Consider the following 25,187-nt stretch of genomic DNA (forward strand, 5'->3'; position numbering starts at 1 on the left):
GTTGAAAGCCAATGAGCTGAAAATTAGAGCTGCAGAGATCAGGTAATTATCCCGGTATGTGCTTTGCTCTTCCTCACTCTGTTTCTTGACTGTTACAGATAAGTACGCTCCATATCCATGCGAATGCTTGGCAGACAGTTCAATTCCTTCTGGATGAAGGGGGGGGTCTCTCTCTCGCTCTCTTTCTGTCTGTGCGAGTGTCTCTTTTCCTCTCTCTCTCTTTTCCTTTGCTGGCAACAGCGTCTGTGCTGTTGGCAGGAGTGACCAGAATAAAAACAGCAACACCAGACATAGAGGAGGAAAAAAGCAAAGTGATCCATTGAACCAGAGTCTTTGCCCTCCTTTAATTACACCAACTCCCATATCTTTTTCACGTCTTTCTTTTTTTTTTTCACCCACCGTTTGAGACTTCGGGGCTAGTAGTGGTAATTAGCTAGGAGAGAATAAAACCAGCTGATCGGGAGAGGGGTGGTGCATTTTGGAGCGAGATGGCTAACAGAAACATTCTGTTGCTCTTCTGTGGACTCTTCCTCCTAGCACTGATTCAGCCCTCTCTACAAGGAGGTAAGTGAGTGCTGCAGGTGAACGGAGCTCTAATCTTTGCTGCATCAGTCACAGACTTAGAGCAGGTGCACTTTTTGTGTGTTCCTCAGAGATATAAAACTAAACATTTTGGGTAATTCAGAGTTTTGTTGATGCTCATTTGCTAAAAGTTATCAAAGAGTACCAATGTTTAGTGAAACCTTTTATACAAGAAATAAACTATATATTATTTGTAATCTGGTGCAGTGTCCCACACACGTTGTATTTGGTTTGGTGATTTTAGTATACTGACTTTGATCTGTATTTTTATTGAATCTCTTTGTGGTAAAATTCCATCTCATCACTGTTGAAGTAGACACCATAATTTATGCAAAACAGGTTGTTCTTTGCATTATATTTACATGACATTTGTCACATGACTCCTTGCTGCAAAGTAGCTGTCTTTAAAATAGATAAATCTGCATCACAAGTTTAGAAAAATGCAGCCCTGACAATGTTATGAGCATTTGTGCAACCTACATTTAAGCTGTAAGTTGTTAAGTTGTTTTTGCTCTAAATATGGGTTTTTAAATGCATTTTTTGGTGCTGAAATTGGCTCCTACATGCACACACCTGTGCACATGTGTGTTTACATGGCTGAAGATCCTCCAAAATGTCAGGAGGAAGAGGCTCCAGCTGGCCCTACTTTCTACCTTGTAAAACCTCATAGTTTAAATTCACCCCTGATGAACTCCTGCGTGGACAGACTGCATGTGAGAGATATGCTGAAAGCTCTGAGCAGGACTCCTCTTGCAGCGATTTGAAGGGTTAGCTTCGAGTGCAGTTTGAAGTCGTGTCTTATCTGCATGAGACGGAGAGGGAGCGAGGTTGTGAGCGTGCCTTTCCTCCCACTATCATTCAGCTAGTGAGTTTGCTTTTTCTCCTCCTTCTGCACGGCTTCGATTGGTTCTCGGTCTGTGTGTTGGCTGAGATTCCCTGAATTATTCAGCCCCCAACTGGAAAACATGTTAATCATCTGGGGCTGGGTATGCTGCAGTCGAGTCCATTTTTTGTTGTATTTATTTGCTTAGAAGTCACAGATGTTTATATTTCTTATCTTCCAGTGTCCAAGTGGCCTTTCAGACGCTGTTTGATGAAGTTGTTAGATTCCTAAAATGAACATTTTGTCCATAGCTGTTTCAGTTGCCTTTGTTTTTTTTTTAATTCAGTGACAAAGTTTACCAGGTCTATCTTTGTCAGGCTGTAGATTGTGTCATCAAAAAACTCCTTTCTTCTCTCCGTCTCAGAGCTCATTTATCATTTCTTCTCTTCTGCACCAGCTGTATTTCTGTTGAGATTTCGAGGTGCTTTCAGGCAAAATATATAGCAGGTAAAGGAGCCAACAAATATCAATACTGGCTTAGCAGCACGACTTTGATCTCCAGTGAGTGTCTAATCCATCCATATCAAACATTTCTTTGGAGCCCATACTGGTTCCATCTGTGTCTGTGCACTGTAGCCTAAAAAAAACAAAAAAACGTCTGGGTTCGTTCCAAGGGTAAATTATCTGTGAGTAACAAGAACCTCATTAACAACCAATCCACCCATTTAATGCCTCTGCCCAGAAAACACCTCTTTTGCTTAAGAAATCCCCCCTTTTGAATTGCAATGGAGTGCCAGACCTGTCTGAATGCTTTCCATCGACAAGTGTAAATGAGTTATGGTTCTATAGAGGAAACATCTGGGATGGGGTTTGTCTAATGTGCCATGCTGGCCGATGACCATGTACAGGTACTATAGTGTGTTTGTTGGGTCATCTTTGTATGATGAAGGAGGCAGGAGACCTACTTTACATTCTACATACAAACAATTTTCTTACTAAAACAAATTTATATCAATGCAGCTTCTGCTCATTATTTCATTTGACAACTGATTCACAAGCTTTCCCATCCTTCTGTTTCTTACCTTGACACATACTGCGTCTCTCCAAACCAACCTACCAACCACCTGGACTTGTGTCAAAGTCATTAGTTTTACTTTAAGGACAAACACAGTTAATGACATAACTCTGATGGGCAGAAAATTGGCTCTGAGCTCCGATGAAAAGGGGAAAAATAACTGTTCTGTTCCCTCATAGTCTCCAAAGAATTATAGAGGTTGTGCGATGTTTTCTTTAGTACGGCTGGAAGCCGGTCTGCCTCATTTGGCATCAGCCAGGATCAGCCCTGAGGAATTTAATACATTAATCAGTGACACTCGCCTGGCTTTGGGTGAAGTTGAAGGAAATCAGCGCTGGTCGGATGGCAAACGCTGACTGTCACAAAACACCAGTTGTGAATCGCAGCGCTGCTCATAGGCACCTTGTCTTCATACCCGAAGCAACTGGTGCTCTATTGATAACACGTGTTGTGAACACCTCTCGGGCTCTAATCCCTCCTCTGGCAAGGTTGAGTGCCAACCACAGCACAGTGGATTAATGTGACATATAGGCATCCCAGTGCTCAACGGCTCCACACTGCAATTAAAGAAACAGACCATTTGAAGCACTGTCTGAACGGCACACAGATGTTGCTTTCTTCAGTGAGATTTTTTCTTCTGCTTCCTTAGTGCTGGATCCACAACAGCATTTTAATTTGTTGATGTTGAGTGGTTTGGTGTAATTTGCAGCGAGGTGACTTCATACTGTACACATTTGGGTAGGAGCTGTTTAGTTACCGGCATTGATTGGGTTTCTTATTGTGAAAGACCTGTTATTCCGTGTATACACGTCTTGCTCTGGCACACATCCTGAGAAAGCGCGAGGAGATTGGACAGTTGCGTTTTCTTTACTTGCAATTTTATATCGAAGTGTGTTGCCTGGTTGGGAGGTCACCTACTGCATTAAAGTTTCTCTCTGGAGGCGATGAAGAAAACTGTTGGCCAGAAGGTTTTTCCTGTCAGAGTCTTTATTGTAACTACTGCTAAGAGTGTTGTAAGGATCAGACCAGAAGTTTAGGATGGATGAGTTGCTTTAAAACACATAAATCCGAACGGACTGAACTACAAATGTCAGGGGTACAACTTCTAAGTGAAATACACATGATTTTTTATTGGTAGTCTTACCTTTGTAAATCTAATGGACTGTTTAATGCAATGCTTTGTGATTAGATGGCTGTCTCACTGATTTGTAATCCAATATGCTCACAACTCAAACGCCTCCAGATTTCTCACAAAGCTTTAACTTATGTAGATACAACAATGTGTACAGTTACTGTGAGGGTTGTTCGCACCACTGCTGGAAATGCGTATCAGTTAATAATTTGCTTTTCAGTTGTGGGGAAATGTAAGTCCTAGCATCTCCCAGTCAGATGTTTGGTCTGCGATCTGCCAGTGCCAAGTGTTCAACAAAGAAGCACATTAACTGAGATGATTCATTCCAGCCACTCTGCGAGCAGCCCTCACCAGGCTGTGAGCTGCTGGGAGCTCTCAGGCCAGGCCAGCAATCTGAAATGGCTCCTGTCAGGAATGTTTTCATCCTCACCGGCCACCGCTCATGTCCAACATCTTCTAGGTTTACAAGCAACATGACAACATGAGCACAACATTAGTGTTTTTTGTAAATAAGAAACCATTACTGCTGAAAAAAGAGGTTGTAATAAAATTAAATTCTGATTAAACACATTGCGTCAGTTTAATCAAAATCCTCTGGAATGAAAACATTGTATGCTGTGTTGTATTATTCCCTTTGTGGGGAATTGGAATTAGATTTTTGCAAGCGGTGGTGGGAGCAAACATGGCACCCTGAGGCATTTACAATCATTGGTCTAAACCAAACACAACTGCTTTTTTTTTTTTTTTTTTTTAAGTTAGATTTTTAGTAACACAACTGCTGGAGAGCATTTCCAGTTCCCACATACAGTTTATAAAATGTCTGCAGGCAGCACTGTACTGGTCATGAAGGTTTTGCTCTCTTTCACATAAATCACAGATTTTTATGCTTCCATCCTGTGTTTGTCCTCGCCAGGATAAAACCAAAGTGTAAATGTCAATATTGTGTTCGTAAATCTGATTGATGATTCCTCACTTTTTTATGTTCTTTCTCGTGTTTCAGGGAGTTTGTTCCAGAGCACAGCATAACAATTCTGAAAACAGAAACTCTCTTTGTGTCCTTTATTGAATATTTCAGAAGTTCTCACAATTCAGCTGTATTGTTGGTATGTTTAGGTGTTCAGTTATTTTTTTTTTTTTAGGAAATGCAAGGCAGCGAACAGTAAATGTCGTCATTTATGGTGCTTTTGACATTTCACTTATAACTGTATCAGTTCTACTGGGATCTGATCACATAAATCAGTCCCTGGAATGGAGCCGTAATGTGAATAGTTTGTTCCACTAGCTTGTAGGGATTTCACATGGTTGATGGTTATCTTCAACCACGGCTTATACTTCTGTCATGTTCAACTCCGCTGTGCTCACACAGGGGAGTCCGCAGCTGTTCCAAATCCCTTTTTTTTTTTGGTTTCAAAGGCATGACTTTCCTAATCTTGTAATGATCCCCTGTCAGCTTTCTAGTGAAAAGACTTCACCCAAGATGCTGAAAGGCAAACCATGACAGGAGTTGAATCTGAAAGTTCTCCTCACCTCCCACTGATGTTGTGCTTCAGGGAAGTGCCACGATAGACGAGGTTGGGTAATAGTAGAAAGGGAAGGTGGAATCAGGTGAGTGCATGAATAAGATGGATTTTACGTTTGACTTTCTTTTTTTTTTTCTGAGATGCTTCTCACATTTTTCGCCTCCGCCCTCCTGCATGCTGTGGAAAACAGACAGTGCAAAGGGTGACTGATAGGCCAGCTGTCACATGTCTGATAACGGGAGATGTGAGGGTGCCAGGAACCACAGTGTTTGCTTCACTGCTCTGTTGCTCTGGTTGCAGTATGAGAGCTTTCCATGAAAGAGAGAACCAAACCTCCTCTTGTGGGACAGTGGTTTTGGATACATGTGAACACAGCAAACACTTGCTAGTTTGCCAAAAGATTTTTTTTATTAGTGGGGCAGGATTGTGTATGTGTGAGGTGGTTGGAGCAAAGTAAACACATTACAGTGTAGTTTTCCTCAGGACTTCCCAAACTTGTGTCCTGTTATCGTAAATGGTTCTGCAAGTCTCTGGAGAAGGTAATTCCATAATTCCCTTCTTTTTGTGAGGTTGCATGCGTGAGTGTTGCATATGAACTCAGTTGAGTTTGTTTTGCCTGCCGAAGAGTCAGGCAAATTGTTCAATCACTTCTGATTATTAAACAACCACAGCGTAGTGGTGGGGAAATGCCATATTACTCACCAGCTTGGTGCAAATGAAGAAAAGCTAACCTCTTTCAAGTCACAAAGAGTAATCGAAAAAACTGTTATGAACACGGGAGGTACTATGGAAAAACCTGCCATTGGCTTTCGTTTAGTTTAACAACAAAAACAAGTTTTGACTTACAATTTCCTAACTTCTCTGCTATCCGGGCATTATTTTTGGGCCCACTAACCCAAATCCCCCATAAAGTGAAGTGTATAGGCCAATAAAAATGTTCCACTTCTACTGTAATTGTGATTCATGAATCACAATGGGGTTGTCTGTGCCAGTACTGATGCAGATCAATTAACTTGCCAGCTAAACAGCTGATAAACATGTCACTTTCTACTTTCCAGGCCGACACTCAAAACATGACATTATGCAAAACTAAACATACGAGGAGCTGAACACAGTCCCTCCCATTTGTTGGCTTGCGTCTTGTGAACTATGTCATTTTATCAAAATTCAAAACAAGGGAACCAGAGAAACTAAACACTTGCATACACATATGTTGTATATGGAACTGATTTTGAGCTAAGACTTTGAGCTTTTCACACTTCATTGAGTTGTTTAAGTGCAAATTTGAGTCCACTGGAAATAAAATTCTGAAAAATTTCTCACTTGTTAGATGTGGGTTTTAACACCAGTGTGAAAGTGGTCAAGATTATCTCTCCCAATTCACACTGTGTTGTTAAACTATTTCTGATATATATGTATGTTGAATTTTAAGTCTTTCTTAGTACTATTCTTGGATATAACTTGTCAAATAAAAATGATGTGTTGTTATCCTGAACTTTTCCACACAGCTGCAACCAGAAATTTTTAAAAGATTAGAACAGGTTGTGTGACTTCAGCTAAGAAACGGTTTTATCAAACAATACCTATCGCCATCGCTGTCTGTCTCAAACCTCTGATTAATGACAGTTCAGTTATGCTATCTGGGGTTGGAAATCACTGAAATATCAAAAGATTTGACAGGTTGATGGACAGTGGGCATACCTGAAAATAAATTATTATAGTTCCAGACAAAAAAGACACAATATAATGAAAAATGTTGAATTCTTTTCACTGTTACGGTTATTCGGTTGCAAACACACATTTAAACATGTGTTAACCTAGCAACCATCTCCCAGCATGCTTCCACATGGCCTGAAATGTGGGCAGCCCAAGTGGGAACCATAATGTTTGTTCACCAGTTCCATGTACGTAAACCCTTTACGTATGCTTACATGTGGTATGTATGTTAGCAATTATCCTCAAGGCCATTTGAAACTGTACAGAAGTAGCTGTTTTTCCCTTTCTTTACTCTCTTGACTTCTCTTCACTTAGTTTATTTAAGCAAAGTTGGCCTGTGAAGTGCAGTTTTGACTCAATAAACATCAAAACGTGTATCTTATGACATGTTTCAACTTCCCCTTGCTTCTAAAGTGTGGGCTGAGAGTGTGGATCACCTGCTGGGCTCATGAACGGCAGCTCAGGCGAAGATGGTGAATTATTACGACTTCATTCCTGCTGATAATGGAGTGATTTTTCTTGGTTTTCTCCATCGTTTTAGACTCAAAGGGAGACAGTAGTTTCTTGATTGGAATATGTGTACGGTGACCACAGAGACACAAATTCCAAAATCCAGCATCAAAAAGGAAGTCCATGTAAAAAGGATGACTTTGCGTCTTATTCTTACATATGAAACGTGAAAGATGAAAGACAGAGTCATGGTAAGCACACAAACATGATGTGTTAATGACTAAGCTGCTGCAGACAACATTTTGAAATGTGATTACAGTACAATAAAATTAAAAATATACATGAAGCGCCAAACAACCTTAAATTTTGTAGATAAAACTGATTATTTTTTTCAGTGGAGTTCGGCATTAAAACTAGACTGAGTCAGGATCTGGTCACTTCAGCTTCAAAATTAGTGGACAAACACAATGTGATGAGAGATTCTTGGACTTTCTCATGTCTAAGATTCATCTCCACTTCTTGGTTTGGTTCAGGAAAAACATCACGCTTTGGTTGGCACTTTCACAAGAATAACTTCTTGTCGGAAGCTTGGTTAAGTTTAGGCACTAAAATGACACGGTTAGGTGTAGGAAAATACTACGGTACTGGTTACAAAACCACACTTTCAAAACATATTTAAATCATCTTCTCCATTTTATGGATTATTTCACCCTGAGTAATATATGATTGGTTGGCTGAGAAGAAGAAACTGTAAATTTGAAACATATTAGTGAAACTTCCCCAACTAGCAAAAAATATATTCAACTCAAAATGCCTAATGAGAGTGTGGTTTAGCTGTGTACGTAATTTCTGGTAGACAGGACAGTCCAGTCAAGGCTCTGTCCTTGCATGTTAATGAGACTCGCGTTCACATCGGCTATTCGCCAACAGATGTATTAACGTTTACCGAAAAACTTGAACACAGTCAATGAACAGACTGTTTTAGTTAAATCATGCGCAACATTGGAATCGCCATCATCGTTTTTCAATTCATTAGGCAACATAAAAATATTTAGGTGCGGCAATAAAGCATTAAAATGTTTGGAAAAATCCTGCACACTGTGATTAACATGGAAAATATTGCAGGAAGTGTCAGTATCTCACTCCCAAGCCATGAACCTTCCATATCCATTTGACTTATTTCCCTTTTGCTGATGACTGGCTATATTCCTAGCTTACTGACCCCTCATCCACTACAGCTGGACCACATTCAAGTATAAAGTGGAATGGTGGTAAATTAAAATCACTGTCAGGATTCCTGTGAGTGCATGTACATCATCACCCTCTTAATGCACTCAGAGCACTCCACAGTAACCGCAACAGTGAAAAATACGCACTTTAGCCCATTCAGTTCGCAACAGCCATTGCTCTTAAACCGATCGAAGGAAGACGTATTTCTTATCAGATCCTGTAGCAGATGGTAATTTATTGATGCTTCCCTGAATTTTTCATACCATTTGTCTTAACAGGTTTTCAAACCTTCACATTTCTTCCTCTGTTCCAGTGGAAACAACTTGCAGCAGACAGGCTTGAACACATAAGGCTAACTTGTCTCTGTAAGATCAGATCACTAAAAGGAGTCCCACAAAGTCATTCTTAAATCCTTTTTCTCATGGTTTTTAATTTGAAACATAAATCGTATCACAAACACTTAGGCCAAACTCTTGACCCGAGTCATCTGTAAAATAAATTCTGCATGGTCTGATCCCTTGTGCTCTGCAAGTCAGTCTTGTCCTTCATGCACATTCCAGTGCATTCCCATGACCTGGTTGAGTTCGCGAGTAATGTAAGCGGATGATGATGACGATAATTATAACAATCATGAAGAAATCTTCAAATGTTTCAAGGTAGGTCAGGTCCCTTGGCAGAGGTCAGCATGTGCCTTATTTGGATGCGTGGTCTCAATGAACCTGATGCACTTTGCAGCAGCGGTACAGTAGCGCGATGGGAGTCTGAGTGAAAAGGAAAAGTGGAGCAGACACACTCCCTCCTGCCTCACTTGCAGTGCCGAGACAGGAAATCCTCCTTTTGATTGTAAAATGAGGGAGCAGAATGGAGAACAAACACTCTGCACCCGCCATGTGGTGCCTGCACCTGAGATCTGTGCCATGGAGCCAGCGGCTGACATAAACAAATGTATGCGCACATGCATTAGTGGCACTGACTTCACCACTTCCTAATATGATATAGAACCCTGAATGCTATCCTTCTTTTTATTTGCAGGATTCAGTATTAGAAAGGCCAAACCACAAGACATTTGATCAGCTCTGCCTTCATCCAGCTCCCCAATCTTTCCAGTTACTCTATATGAAAAGGACCACTATCTGTTCATTCATGGAGTCATGTTTTGTGTAAAGCTAAGTGTTCCCATTTACACTTGTGCTAAAAAATTCTCCGTCATTACACATGATTGCGCTGACTTCTCGGCACTCCTCGCTGTGCTACAGAAAAGATTTTTTTCTCTTAATCATAAACAAATGTTTTTATCATCAGATGTTAAGTGACATTTTGGAGTTATGGCAACACTGTCCTGGCTAGCTTCAACATAAACAACTCAGAGTTATCAGCACGTTTAACTGCTGCAGCAAAGAAATGCAGATTTTCATCTTGCAGTCATCCCACACTTGGTTCACTCCACTGATCGGCACTGACTGTTCTTTTTTTTTATTTATTTTTTTTTAAACCTCAGCTGCCAAATAGAAAGAATCCCGATGTTATTGCAGCACAAAAACATTTAATATGTCACAGCTTGTTAGTGAGATGGTCTAACCCGTCTTCAAATCTGGCATACTCATTAAACTGCACAGATTTTTACTTTTTTGGCATTTTTCAGTGGCACGTGTCGCGAATTTTCATTCAGCTAGATCGGACAGTAATACCTTGTAATGTTCTTCCCCTAATGGCCGCACTCAGTGGACAGAACTCGAAGCCCAGTTTTTGCACAGTACTCCCTAATAAACACATGAACACCTTTGACATGTGGTTTAAATTAATTGGCCTCCCAACACATGTAAGAGCCATTAAGCATAATCATTGTAGTCTTACAGCCCCATTCTTTCATTCGTACTCTGGTTTTGTGATACAAACCAGGTTTTTCCCTCAAAAAATGTAACTTTGTAATTTTGGCCTTAGCTCACCAGTCCCGTTGGATTTAGCTGTTAGTCGGCCCAGAACAACTGGAGTCATTTTACCCTCCCTTTTCTTTTATTTCTGTTGTTGTTGCTAGCACACATGAGGCCACCATGTCTGGGATCCAGAACGACCATCTCAGGAGTTACTCTGGGTCGAGGCCAGAAATCAGGCGAGAAATAAGGCCAGGGGATGTAGGTGGGGGTTGAGGGTGTCCACAGTGCTGCAGTGGTTTTCTGAGAGCAAGTTTCCAACTGCAGTACCTCATCAGTATGAAAACAATTTGAATTACTCCTCATCAAACCTATAAAGGGTTTTCATTCTTTTTGCTTTTCCTCTGGCTGGAGCTGGAGCTGCTTCGTTGGGGTTTCATCGTGCACCCCCATCGCCGCTGTGACCTGTGACAGATGTGTATGACAAGAGTTGACTTCAGTTCTGCAGACTGGGTCACAGATGATAAATGTGTTTGAGAATGCTTGTCTAATAAACGGAGTCATTGTTTAGAAATGCTATTACAAGCACTGCAATAAAAAAAAAAAGAAAAGCAAAAACATCGATAGCTGGGAACTGCTCGACCGCACGTGCAGCGTGTTGGTGATAGAAGATGACATTTTGCTGTTTCTGATGTGTGTTGCAGGTGTGTATGTGCCACCTGGTGCTGGGTTCGGACCTGGAGGAGCTGTGCCAGGAACTGGGTTCTTTCCAGGTAATAGAGCATCCAGTTACTGTCTGGACAGTTGAACAAAAACGATGCAGAACACAGCCGCAACCAGCCACCAACTGTCTGTCTTTAGCAAAGCTGTAACAGTTAAATTAAACTTCAGAAGAGTTAGAGGCTTTGCTTAAAAGAAACAGTATGATCTGAATGTGAAACTCAATGAAAAGTAAAGGTACTTGCAAAATGTGTAATGAGTAATGTGCAAAATAATAAAAACCACACATACGTATATTGGTAGGAGTGTAGTTGGCAAATTTTGGTTATCAAATTGAAACTTCTACCCGTTGTCTTGACGAGACTTTTATGTTTCAAACGGTTGATAGTAGCTCACTTACATTTGATGTGCTTATCCAGTCTTAGTGCTCTTTGCCTTTCCTTCATGCGAAGCCCAGCATTCATTGTAAAATAAACTCATAAATACAACGAATACCAACTTTTTAGTTCAAATTCGGCCAAAAACTATCATTTACTTTGCTGCTTGCATGCAAACCATAAATCAATAGTGTGTATGACTGTTGTTTTACTAGGGGCTGCTGGAGGAGTCCCTGCGGGCTATAAACCAGCTAAAGCTGCAGGTGAGTAGAAGACACTGTAGATTTATGATTTTTCCCCAAATATAAAAATATGTTTTAAGAATTTTGTCTGGTTTATCGTGAAGTGGTGCATGCAGGATTATATTAATGATTTGGATATAAGAAAGTAGCCGTTTCCATGTAGTATTATATCTTCTGTCTCAAATACTTTTTAAAAGAATGTTTTAGGCTTAATTGGGACCTGATAGCACACTTGTGGCTGAATCAAAGAGATACCATGATGAACTCTGCAGAGTTCCATATTACTTGAACTCATTCCAAATTAAATATTTTCCATACAGCAATCTCTCGGTCATGAAAGCCGTGTTGCTGTCTCAGATTTCTGATTGCCCAAATGGCCATTGCCTCCATTAGACATGATGCACAGCCACAGATATTCTGTCTGGTGTTTGTCATTTCACACATCCATAGCAGATACACTCATCTCTGCGCGCACAGACCGCTTTAGCAACAGGTCGCCAAATGAATGCAGCGTCCTGGCATGGCTTCAGATCCCATTTGCTGAACAAGTTTCACTCTGTGCACTTGTTTTTCTTTGGACAGGACTACTAAAGGCATGACCGCAGGGATGAGACATTTGATCTTTAACATTTTTACATTTGAGTGCATGTGCACATTAAGTTGGCGCATCCAACAGTGTGACATTAATGTTCATGAAAACAAGAAGAAACAGATTGGCACTCTAAAGGCAAATTTTCCTGTCAGCACTCAGCTCTGGTTTGGTCAGATCAGGGGGAAACACATTGAGAGACTTCCTTGTCACATCACCGCCGAATAAGAATAATTAAATGCTAAGGATATTGTCGTAGCCGTAAACAATGTGTTTGAGGGCAACCGCTGTTATTAAGGCAGTTTATTGGAAGACGTTATGAGGTTTGGAAATTTGCGGTGAGTAATAAAGATCACTGTGATCTAACAAAAATAACAAAAAAAATATCACGATGAGGATATGACGACATGACATCAACATTGTTAGCAGATGCTGACACAACAGTGATAAATGAAGATAATGACTGTATTGATCACACTCACGCATGTCTCTGTTTCAACCCTGACAGTAGGAGGTTATGGAGGTGCAGGCCGAGGTGTTGTCCCAGGCGGCGTGGTGCCAGGAGGTGTTGGAACTGGTGGTCTGGGCTACGGAGGACTGCCAACAGGTATGAAGATAGAAAAAAACACTTTTCAGTCACCTAATTTAGCAGAATCTTATATTTCTATATTGAGGCCAGACATCTTAATATCATTATTCAAAAACAGGCATGGTCTTAAATATTTTATCAATGCAAAATAGAGTAAAGTTGCAAAAAGTGTAAAACATATCTGTACCATTTGAAGTTTAACCGAAAAAACTCACATACTTTCTTTGTGTTCACCCAACAGGACAAGGCGGAAAGCCCCCTAAACTAGGTAAGCTTGAATAGTTACCAATATGTGATGTGTCTAAATTTTCAAAATGACAAATCATAATTTTATTGAATAGTTTTTTCTCAGTTTACACTGTACAGTAATAGCCATGAAGCAATGCTGTAATAGAGGAATTTTACAAGATGGAAAATCCTCCGCATTACATATACTGTTGGAGCGCCTTGAAGGGAAGGAAATATAATGTATTGTTATGGGGCGGATAAAGTAGGTCAGTGCATTGACTGTACTACAGTCGCACACGATCAGAACAGGCAGACCTGCACAGATGCGGTACAATGACTGAAGAGATATAGCCTTTTGATTGGTTGTCACCAAGTTCTTCTTATCAATGCTGCACTTTCGGCAGCGCTGGTTTACACTGGCTTGGCAGCTGTTTGGGGAGTCCTGACGGGGTGATTCCGCCACTCCTGCACCTCTGCTGTATCAAGAGTATTAAGCAGTGATGATTAGCGGAGTGCAAACAGCCATCAACGCCTGCCAAACAATGGTGCCAGAGCACTGATTAATGTTATTGTAATGCTGGACCCTCACAATATCTGGAAACCTCCGTGTCGAAATTTACCATGGCCCTTCTCTCCGATACTGTTCAGTAAATATTTTCCTTTGCTGCATTTCAGTCTGTGCCGCATTGGTGCTCGAGCAATGTTTAGCCATCATTTAATTTCCCTAAGCACTGCTGATACAATCTCAGCCTACCTCTCTGTGTTTAGGAAGATAAGGAACCAAGCAATCGTCTTATAGTCCTGATAACACATGGAGCGGGTTACAGAAGGGTCCCAGCGGAGTGCCACACCCCTACCCTCTAACAAGAGTTGCTGGAGAGCCATTTTGTGAAAATGACCTAATATCCAGTATTTGGTGGAAGTTGACTTTGGCTGGAAACAGCCCAGCATTACTTGGGAAATATTGCTCTAGCTTTTGTATGCTTTTGGTTTCTCCTTCACCGTTACCAGGTGTAAACGGGAGAAATTGTGAGAAAAGGGGAAGAAAACAATGTTAAAAGCAGCTCCTCGTGTTGTTTTTAATCAACTTGGGTCTTGGTACCTCCATTTATAATTCATATTAATCTCTGTTGTTTGGAAAAAATGAGGAAATAGCCGGAGGTCAACTAAGGCTTTATGCATTTTTTAAATGAGAGGAAACTTAAATTCACAGTGCAGTTACTGTTCAGTAATCTTTCATTCACATTCACAGTGCTTTCCATTCCGTCAGAATAATATTGCTTGAAGCTGCCCAAATCTGGAGAACGTTCTATGTACCTTGCAAGTGTGAAGTTTCCATTATTATACGAATATACCTCTACAGTTCATTTGTAGGTGAGCCTCACATAACGGCAGGTTAAATCCATCGTACCAGTCAGTGTTTGGCTTGTGCTGCAGAGAACACGCCATAAGAAATTAGATTCTACCAGCACATGAAAAATCACAGACCCCTTTTTTGAATTAATGTTAATATTTGATGAAGGATTCAGTTGCTAAAGGCACATCAATGCAAACATGGGAGAACCACTCATAGATGCACACTCACACATATAATAAGAGTTGCCCATTCACTCTAATGTGAAAGTCAGGCAGTGACATTGCATTCCATAGATATGCACCTTGCCTGGCCAGTAATGGAGAACAGCAGCTGGCTATGTGAGTAGCGTGACTGCAGTGAATTGCAGCGTAGCTCATGCAAGACCTTGTAAATGTTACACTAATTGTGAAGCCTGTCAGCGTCCAGCTTTGACAATACACCGAAAGCCGGGGAGAGGAACTTTCTTCTTATGAACAGCTGTTGGACACCGTCTCCTTTCCTGTGTTGCCTCAAGCAAAGGTGGATTTGATCCTTGTAGTGTGATTGCCAAAACTTGGCTTTCGTAGGCTAGCCTCTTGTCACTTTCAGGCAGCGAGAAGGCAGTTTAACAAGAAACATTAAGGTTACTGTTTTTGCTGTTTGTGTAGTTTTATTGTACCGTTACATCGGCCTGTTTTAGGTTGAGAGAGGCTGCGGTTGGGTGGGAAATCCACAGTCTGTGTCTATGCTTTGCTTGCCAGAGGAATACACACTGAAGCTGATGGACAACATATTGTCTGTCTCACCTTTCTAACACTGTCTCAAACTGACAACAGCAATGTCTGACAACACTACATCAGTCTTACAGCAATGAAAACCTATGAGAAGTCAGAATCTGAAAGCAATTTTACTTCTCTGCCTAGATTGTAGAAGTCATACAGTAGATGGATGATATGCTGTCATCACCATTATGTTTCAAATATATTTTCCGTGCCTTTTTTGTCAATAGGGTCCTTCGAGACTATATTAGAAACATCTCCTATTATTGTCGGTGTAGATTCTCAGTCATCCAGGTCATGGTAATCCTAAGAGCTTCAGCAGAGAGTAACTGGGCTTCTTTTAGATTCTGGAAGACATGACAAGTATTTATTCTCACCTCCAAATCACATGACTCATGGTGTAAATAGTGGTCAAACTGCCTGGGGAGGGTTATCAAGACTACATTATAAGTCACTGACAAGTAGTACCATAGACCACTTAGAACAGCCACCAGGAGAGGATTTTTATGTACACTGGTTAGACAATGGTGGTGAAAAAAACAACTCCCGTGACCCCACACCACTTCACAACATCATCAAACTACGTTTTTTGTGGATGGGTTGATTAAGACACCCCTAGTGGCACATTTGTATATTTAACTGTTAACTAATGAATATTACCATTACCAAGAAAGTTGTTGAAAATTTGCATGCAGCAAGGGTGCTTTAAAGTTCTCAGCCTCATCCGGAAAAAAGGGACATAACTCCCATTTTGAAGCATAACTATACACTAAAAACCTTAGTATCACTGTCAAGAAAACTCAAATATTTCTTGCAATCAAAGAAAAAAGGAGAGTAAAGCTTTAAGCTGGCTGTTGTTGCTCCAGGACAACGAGTCTGTCCACAAAGCAAAGGTGGCAGAAGCAGCCAAATGTAGCTTTAAACTGTTGCTCCATGAACTTTACTCACCCAACCTGCACCATCTGACTTGTATCTGCTGCCCAAACTGAAATCCCACTTGTGTGGTCGCCAGTTTTATAGCCATGATGAAGTCATGCGTGCTGTTGAGGAGTATCTAGAGGCTCAAGATGTGACCTTTAGCAGAGGGATAGCAAAGCTTAAACACTGGTGGGCCAAGTGCATTAAAATTCAAGGAGGCTGTGTTAAAAACTAAATAAATAAATAAAAAAATGCAAGAATATTCTGATGTTATCTAGTTTTGCTGAGAACTTTTTGAAGTAGCCTTGTAAACCATACCAAATTTTAACATAGTAGCCCTGTGCCTTATGCAGAGAGTGTACAATTACTCATCTGATCACTCATATTCTTTGGTTCTTGAAGACGTTTCACCTCATCCAAGAGGCTTCTTCTGATGGATGAGTGTTGAAACAGCTTCAAGAACCAGAAAGAGAAGTCCAGTTGCCTTCTACTGAAGCGCTTTCATTATTGTGTTGAGATTGAGTGGCAGGCAGCTTTTTATTACTTTCTAGGCTCATAAAGTTTGTGGTTGGTACGTGTGAGAGAATAGTGATGACTAAAGGAAAGAAGCTGAAGGCTTGTTGGCAGCGAGTCGCTTGGGCATTCCCCTTCGGGCTGGCAAGCTGTTGTTTGTCATAGATGCTTGTGTTTGGGTTTTGCTTTTTTGTGGCTGCTGCGAAATTAAACAAAAGTGGAGACAGTTTGCCTACATATGCGTCAAATGGCATGTAGGCATCAGCTGAAGGTGCTCTGTGCAGTCCAACAGTAGCTCGACAAAGCTGACCCTCTGCGCTGCTTTGCATGACCACCTAATACACCGAGGTAGCTCTGCCAACCACCAACCAGCCAGAGAGTTAGAAGGAAATTGATACTGTGAGCCTTGTAATATGAGCCCACTGTTCAGCTTAACATCATGATGCAATTATAGTGCAATACAATTCAACAACACAACCTGCAGCCTCCAAAATGACTTCACGGAGGTAGGATTTATTGCGAAGCTATTTATTAGCTTTTTGATGAGGATGCAATAGATTTCAAGATATGTGAATTGAATAAACTGGCAGCTGAGTGATTGTAGTCTTCACCTCTTACCTCACCTTTACTTTGGCTCTTCATTGCCGCTACATAAACAAGCAAAATATTGGAAAAATACCGAAAATAGTCCCAACAATTAGGTGCAAGATAAAATCATGCTTGGGAATTTCGCAATCCAAGTAATTTATGATGATGGATCACTTTGGTTAATGTAGAAATATGTTTCTGAAATATGTTTTTGACAGTCTTATGAAATCTGGAATCATACCACTTCCATCACAGCAAGCCAACCTGTAGTAGAACAGAGAGTTTTGCTGCTGATTGCTGCAGGACATACACAGTTGGACTTGCGTTCACAGCCTGTGGCCAACACTTCACTCTGTTTGAAGGTGAAAAGCTGCAGATGCGAGGCTGGAGATAAATTACTTCTGTGCACTTATCAAGAAAATTGTTATTTCACCACATACTCACCCAATTTTAATCTACAAACTCTGCATCATTTTTGACAACTAATCTTAGTAGGATTTAAAGTCAGTACAATCGATTGTTTCAAACTGCCTGGTTCATATCGCGGCCATTGTTTGAGGAAGAACCAAGAAAACTCGTCTGATTCACAACAGGAAGGGTGAGGAGAGGTTGAGAAATGGAAAGATACAATGGACACGGGGAGGACAGACAAGAGACAGGGTTAAGCAAGGAGGACGGAAAAGGCCAATAACTCTTGTAAACATACTGTACAAGCGTCACGCACGTACGCCACCTCTCACCAACACACACTGAACTGCGTACTCACATTCACTCCGTTAACACACGTGCTCAGAGAGCTTGCTGAGAGAAGGGAGACTGATAGATTGTGGCGAGGATGAAAGTGTTTGGCCAAAAGAAGATGAGCTCGGAGGAGGTTTAGTCTCCTGGAGCACATGTGCTTTTCATTACTGCAGCTCAGACCTGTCCTCTGAACTGTCAGAGACTGGAAGCATCTGCATGTGAATGTGACCACGACCGCGAGTGTATGTAAATATGTTTATGATCGTAATATGCATGCACTTCCAAGAGTGACCACATGTGACACATAGACTCATAACTACTGAATATGTGTCCTGACATCGGTTTGGTGGCATACGGTTTCCCTTTCAGCACACAGACGCACTCGCTTATTCAGACACAATATGAAAAATGGCCCTTTTGTCTGTTCTTACCCAACTATCTTTCCTCATAGTCTCCTTAATCTGTCCTACACAGAGTCTCAGCGTCAAGCTTTCAAGATCTTGGAACCTGAACTGTCTGCAGAGGAAACTTTTTTTTTTGTATCCGAGCACACAACCACCCCCGCACTGGACTCAGCCCACCCAACATACACACAGCCAACACAGCTTGTTTGTTCACATTGGAAGTGCCTGTTGTTTCCCAAACAATTTTTCTCATATGATGTCACCAGTTGCTTTTCTTACCTTCTTCAATATTCTCACTAATTCCTCTCCAGAATTAAATTGATATCAGAGTAATGCGAGATAAGATAGGGGTTTTATTGGCTTTTATTGGCCTCTAATCAGTCACGCATGCCACACATTACAGCCTCTCACTCCCCACAATGAACCAGAACTTCCACTCTGACTCAGTAATATCCCCCCTGCCTTAGTTTGCATGGTGGTTTTCTAACAAGCACGTTACTACCAGCGTATTGTTTTTCCATGTTCACTGAGTTAGTCGATGAACCATCCCTTGGCATGCTCTCGCAGCCTCTCCCCTGCTTCCTTTGCCAGCAGGTCTGGAGCATCGGCCTCCATCTTTGTCCATTTGGCAGCACAGCTCAAGTGTTGTTTATATGGTGATAGAGAAATTTCTTGCTGTTATTTTCCCAAGAGCCCATTAAAGATAGATCACCAGTTGGTTCGGTCGTAGCTAAAAGTGGACTAAAGTCTGTTGTACAAGGAGGCCCGTTTTGTAGATTCATCGCTAAGTGAGCAATTACAATTGCTGTTTATTGAGTTTTAAGAGCAGAGCGGTCCATTTACAACAGACCATTTGTTACGCAAGTTGATTGTATGTGTTCTACGCTTGGTGAGTGCACGGCAATGCAAAAAATGAATAAATAAACTAAACTTGGGGTGTCAGAAAAATACTGACTTGGAGAAAGAATTGGATAAAAAATGCTGTAAAAAATACAGCAATTTTCCATAATTAATATAAATTTGTAGACTTATTTTACATGTGTATTTTAAAACTTTGTTAACTTTGTTTATTGAAGGATGTTTACATATCCAAATATAATTAAATTAATAATCTAATTAATTATTTAGATTCATAATGAATATAATATATGTAGTTATATAATAGATTTAATGATAGACTATATATATATATATTTCTAAATAATAAAAACACAGTATTTTTGACATGCTGATGCTTATGGATATTATACACTAATAAAAACACATTCATTTAACATTTTCACTGTGAAAACATTTATAGTTATACAAAATATCTGTCATCTTTCAAACAAGTCCGTTACAAGTTTTTAATGTTATTGTATGTTACACAGGTAAAATCGCAGTCAGTTTTTGTAATAATATTTCTATTTTTATCTAATTTAAAAATAACATAAAAGGAAAAAGGGTTGCAGGGTCATTGACTTATTGGCATTGCAGATAATTGATTGATTTTAACAGAGTTTATGTGTGAGCTCAGTCTACAGGGCATTCCAAATGTGAAATACTGCTTTACGTTGTAGTGCAACTTAAAACAACACTTTTAAAATGAAATAAAATTTTAAATAGTTCCTGAAGACAAGTGTCCTCAGTAAGTAGTTTATTATCGTATCAGTTAATTACGCTTACAGTTAGAATTGATGTGCATCAGAGAACAATGGTTATCTCACCTCAGTAAAATGTGTCTCTTGGATGTCTTAACACTTATCAGGCCCAGTGTTGAATCTGTGAATATAAATGTTTTTCAAATGACTTCAGTTTTGGCCCCTCAGGCCTTGTAGGTATTCTGATGCACTAGTCCACAGCAATACCTCGACATATTTGTAATGCATAATTTGGTAAACAGCTTTTCCACTGTCACTGACACGATTTATCTTTGTTACACGTTTTCCTTTGTAGAGTTGCCCATATATGTGTAATAGTGAAATACCTCACATGACTGCACGGTGATCACAGCCTTTGTAATGACAGAGAAACGTGGAAAATGCTTTTGAGGCTGACTCAAGGAGGCTAACGTCAACGCTTCGCTTTGCACGTTTCGAGTCAAGCCGACCTGTCGAACGCTAGTCTCTTTTCTCAACCCTGAGTTGTCAGAAAAGTATTCAGTGGAATGGCAGTTAGATGCATATGTGGACCATCTGGGGGAGGAAACACACTTGGCCAACTTTACATACCATGGCCACAGGCTGCAATTGTTGACTGGTTTTCTTGCCCTGTGCATAATTTGCACAATTGAACTTCTCTGCACATGATGGAACACACTGATCAGAAATGAGAAGTAGATTTTTTTTTTTCAAATTGATGTTCTCTGTGCACATGCACTCTGTGAACTGCAGCTGTTTGCTCTAATGCTTGTGATGTGTTTCTGCCCTGTCCGCATGTCTTTACAGTACACGCTGCGAGCGTGTGTGCCAAGCTAAAATCGGCGATGGTATGAACACGGGGTTAGGTATACTCTTCAGACATATTCAGGGGCTCAGTGTTGGCAGAGCAACTGTGACATTCCTCTAGATGTGGATAAAAAGTAGAGCAGCAGAGGCTCTCGGCTCTCACAGAAGGGAGAAATGTTAGGTCAACCTGAAAGCTTATAGCATAGCGTGTTCTGCTCTGTATGGCTTGTAGCATAAACAATGACATCAGAAAATCAGGGGGATATAGTGTAATGAAAATTAGCACAGTTTGAATTAAGACACAGGAATAATGGTCTGTGCGCAGATGTGTTTGGAATAAGGCATGTGTTTGTGGAGGTGAGAGACTCGCAAGGATTCATGCTGGTGAGGTCAGACAGCTGCAGACGTCACCGGGCATGGCAGCCTGGTTTGGCTCGGTGGCAGTGCCTGTAATCCACATAACGTGTAATGGTGACTTTTACAGTTGGTGTTAATTTGGAGCCATTTGTAAGAAGTGCTCAGCGCCTCGCAGATGATGTATGTGTTCTGATGCCCAACTGCGTGGGTTGGTGAGATCCTACAAAGGATCGCCAGAGTTGCTTCATCAGTGTGAGTGCCTACCACATAATGAGACAAAGCACTTTCTCTTTTTTAGTATGATGCAAATGTCCCCTATAAAAGTAAGAACCCATACCACCCACCCATACCAACTGACTCATTACTAGCTACACTAACATAGCAGTTTTATTACATTGATTTTGGCCTGGATACTGTCCTGAAAGCAAAGATGTGAGGCAACCTTAGACCCTTTCCATGTTTGTGTGTAGGAGCTTTGACAGTTTGCACTTGGGGTCATCTGGCAAAAAACAAGGGAGGCTCAAGCTTTGGGACCTCTCATTGATCGTGTCAATGACTCCATGGAAAAGGAAAGCAAAAACAATAAAAGGCTTGCCGCCAAAGTCGGCTGGCTCACACCAGCCAGCGAGGGAAACTGTGTGAATACTTAATTAGTCCAGCATGTGACTAGTCCTGCTTCTCACAGCTCGGTGCCCGTGACTGACAGCACGCCAAACCTTGAAGTGACAAGGAGCAGGGGAGGTCAGGGAGGAGGGAGGGGGAGAGGAAGCAAGGGGAGCTTCAGTGTGTCCACTTGTCTCACGCGATCTGGAATCACTGCAGCTCCTCACATCATTGTGCTTTCATCCAGCCTGTCCTGCGTCACCTTGTAAGAATGCAATATATCCACCAACTTGGAAGTGAAGCTGTGTGATAATTTGATACTGATAAAAATCTGCTTTCATGACAGTGAAGGACATAATGATGGGCTTAGCTTTCAAAGTGAAAATTTTTTATGAGACCACAGCCGAAGAATTGAATCTGTCCGTCAATCACAATAAAATGCTGATTCTCTGGGGACCTCCAGAGAGGCTTTTGAAAATGCAATTCATCTTCATGATGAGTTTCCATCACATTCAAGAAAATTGCAGCAGTCGTTACTGCCATAGCACGCCTCTGCACTTCTTGCAACTCTTTGTATATTTGTGGTTTGTGTCACAATCTCAATATTTAGCTCAGCACAAGACTCGCAATTTATCATTCTTTTGTGACCCTCCTGTATAAGACTGATTTCCAGCACAGATAACAGGATTAAAGAGATATGTGAGTAATAATTCTGTCCCCTGGCTCTTTAGTAAACAAGCATTTTTTCCTATTATCTTTCCCTGATGAAATATTTGCTGAAACAAAGAATACAATGAGAAACAAGTCCCAAAAATTTCCTGGACATTCCAGAGCTCCAGCTCCGAAGTCTGCTTTCCTCGCGTCTGCCGTCAGTTACTGTGGATCTCTGCCATGGAATTCTTTGCTCTCCTAAATTAAACCCTTCACCAGGCCCAGCTGGTTCACAAAGTAGAGAGAAGGGGAGACGGGGGGGGGAGACACAACGTTGGAGAGGGAAAGAAGCGAGCAGACACTTCTTTCACTTCTCACGTTTGGCTTCCTTTCGGTTGCTGCTATTAACACCTCGTGTCTGGTCAGCACAACCTCTTAGACGCCGAGTGGAGAGGAAAGAGTGAGACGAAGAGACAGGAATGGAGAAACAGTGAGAGCAACAGTAAGAGAAAAGATCGAGAGCCGAAGACATTGTTTTGATTAATATCTCTTGTATTCCTCTGGTCCTGAAACAAAGAATTACCTTACCTAACCCCAACGGAGAATGAGCAAGAGATTGAAACCAGATACTTCTGTTCACACTGGCTCACATCCATCACTTGTACTGGACCCGAGTTCGAGAACATGACTGGTGACTGAGTGAACTAGCCATTCTGTCTGGACAGTTTTATTCCACATAGCGATGCGGATGGCGGAGTACAGCAGGAGGCAATGAATATGGCTGCCTGTCCCTCGTCACATGTTCATTCCACTGAAAACAAGGGTCCTTCTTTGCCAGAGAAGGTCTAGACTTGTATTTACTTGTGTGTTCTGACTGAGATCATTCTCAAACAACACAACCACAAATGAATCACCACTGTTGAGCAATGCTCAATTATTCACAGCCACGCCATCCCCAATTTCACCTCAACAACCTGCTTGTGCACTTGTCACTGCACAGCTGTGAAAGCCAGTGGTCTTTTCTGAATGGAAACTGGCTAGTAAACTATGTTTCTGTCACACTTTTTTTCTTTTAGAAATCTAAATGGAGGAAACTATGATGCATTGCAGTACCGCATCACTTGCCTTCCAGTTTCCTTGGCCCCCAGACCTCCCTCCTGTGTAGTATTGGGTTTCTGTCCCTTCCATCTTGTATTTGGAGTATTGACCTTTTGTCGGGTTCCTTTGTCCAAGGTCCAGATGCAGTTGGGTTTCAAGTGGTCTCCTGGGCTTCCTATTTCGGCTTGAGGGTCACTGAGAAAATTAGGCACTGCATTAGTGTTCAGAAATCCTTCAGGTTGTCAGCAATCAACTAAATACTGGGAGCCGCACCAAAGAAAAGTGATGATTGGATATCGGGGTCATGGTGCAGACTTTCCATGTGTGTGGTTCATGACAACAAACAACATTGGTGTAGACTTCCAATAATGTGTGAGCTAAGACAGGCATATTTGTGTGAGCTGACATGCTGTAATAATAGTAGTCCAACAAAAGCATGCTTGTTTGAGCTTACAAGATGGTGTAAATATGGCTAAACAGAGAGGTTTTGTCCAAAAACTCTACCCTCCCTCTCCCAAATATACAATCAGTAGATAGATGCCAAATTGACAAAGGACCAGATTTTGTGAGCACGTCCTCTCGCTTTGACCTTGAAAATATACAATTTCCTTTTTTTTTTTTTTTTTTTAGATGGGAGCGATTTTATTCTCCCAGTATCTCATGATGTCAGAACTACAGAAAACAAAGCTCCTTTTCCGTTCCTTCTTGTCTAAACTCTCGGTCACACCTTCTCAGACTGACTTCTGAGCGTCTGCATTTTGTCTCGTGATCTCAAATCAGAGAGTCGAGCTCAACGTGGCAGGTGCTGGTCGAACACGACTGCCAGATCCAGGCTGGGTTATGCACATGTGAGCACAGGTGGGCCAGATGATGGATGAATAAGCTAACAGTCTCCACAGTCCCGCCTGTCTTCACTCTTTCTTCATGTTTTTCTTCCACTGACACGCATAATCTCTCTGTTGCACAGACTGTGCTGTGTATTTCTAAAACTTACACCGAGAAACACTTCAAACTGGTCGATCAGACTTGCTATGAACCAGAGGCTTGACCAGATGGAACAGTTTTAAAGGTGAATTTCAAGCCAGACTTGGTCATTTCAGGAGGTTTAGGCATCAGCAGTGTTCCGCACATCTTGTGTTTTGCGTCCTTTACATTTTACAGCATGTAGTGCTCACTGATAAGACTGAGTCCGCCTGTCAACATAAGAGACAGTGCAGAAGGGGAAAACCCCAGTTCATTCTGATTTATATGAGAATTGATTACTTGTGATTACTCTGAGGTGTGTCGGAGGATGGTTGAGCAATCGAGGAGAATCAAGCTGAAAGCTTTGAAGGAGATGGATTATCGCAAGGACGCTTAGCTTAGTGTCTGGGCTCGCATTGCATGCTCTGTCAGCTTGCCAAGCCCTTGGCAAGGTCAGTGCCCACATTTGTTTTGACTAGGTCATGAAACTCCACACTCCATCTTTCTCTCCCAGCACATTCCTCCCCCTCGTCGGTATCATTACCTGCACCCTGCAGTTCGCTGGACCGACTCCAGTCTCTTACCCTCCGCTCTGATCGCTCCGGCTCGCTCTCTCCCTCGTTCAACTTGTTTCCCATGCTTAGTTGTTCTCACCCCAGATTTTTT

The 25,187-nt window shown here is 41.4% G+C and overlaps 1 protein-coding gene across 4 annotated transcripts in view; it reads left to right on the plus strand.

Moving 5' to 3' along the window:
* Positions 1-284: 284 nt before the first annotated feature.
* elna (elastin a) overlaps positions 285-25,187 on the plus strand; it is a 53,805-nt gene continuing 28,902 nt past the window's right edge. For all 4 annotated transcript variants that reach the window (XM_008276342.1, XM_008276345.1, XM_008276344.1 and 1 more), the window contains exons 1-5: positions 285-564; positions 11,104-11,172; positions 11,712-11,759; positions 12,836-12,934; positions 13,158-13,184. In XM_008276342.1, coding sequence (XP_008274564.1) covers positions 489-564; positions 11,104-11,172; positions 11,712-11,759; positions 12,836-12,934; positions 13,158-13,184 — 319 coding nt within the window. In that variant the 5' untranslated portion in view covers positions 285-488. The remainder of the gene's footprint in view (positions 565-11,103; positions 11,173-11,711; positions 11,760-12,835; positions 12,935-13,157; positions 13,185-25,187) is intronic.

This window comes from Stegastes partitus, unplaced genomic scaffold (assembly GCF_000690725.1).
Source record: "Stegastes partitus isolate 25-593 unplaced genomic scaffold, Stegastes_partitus-1.0.2 Scaffold69, whole genome shotgun sequence".
In the NCBI taxonomy this organism is placed as follows: Eukaryota; Metazoa; Chordata; class Actinopteri; family Pomacentridae; genus Stegastes; species Stegastes partitus.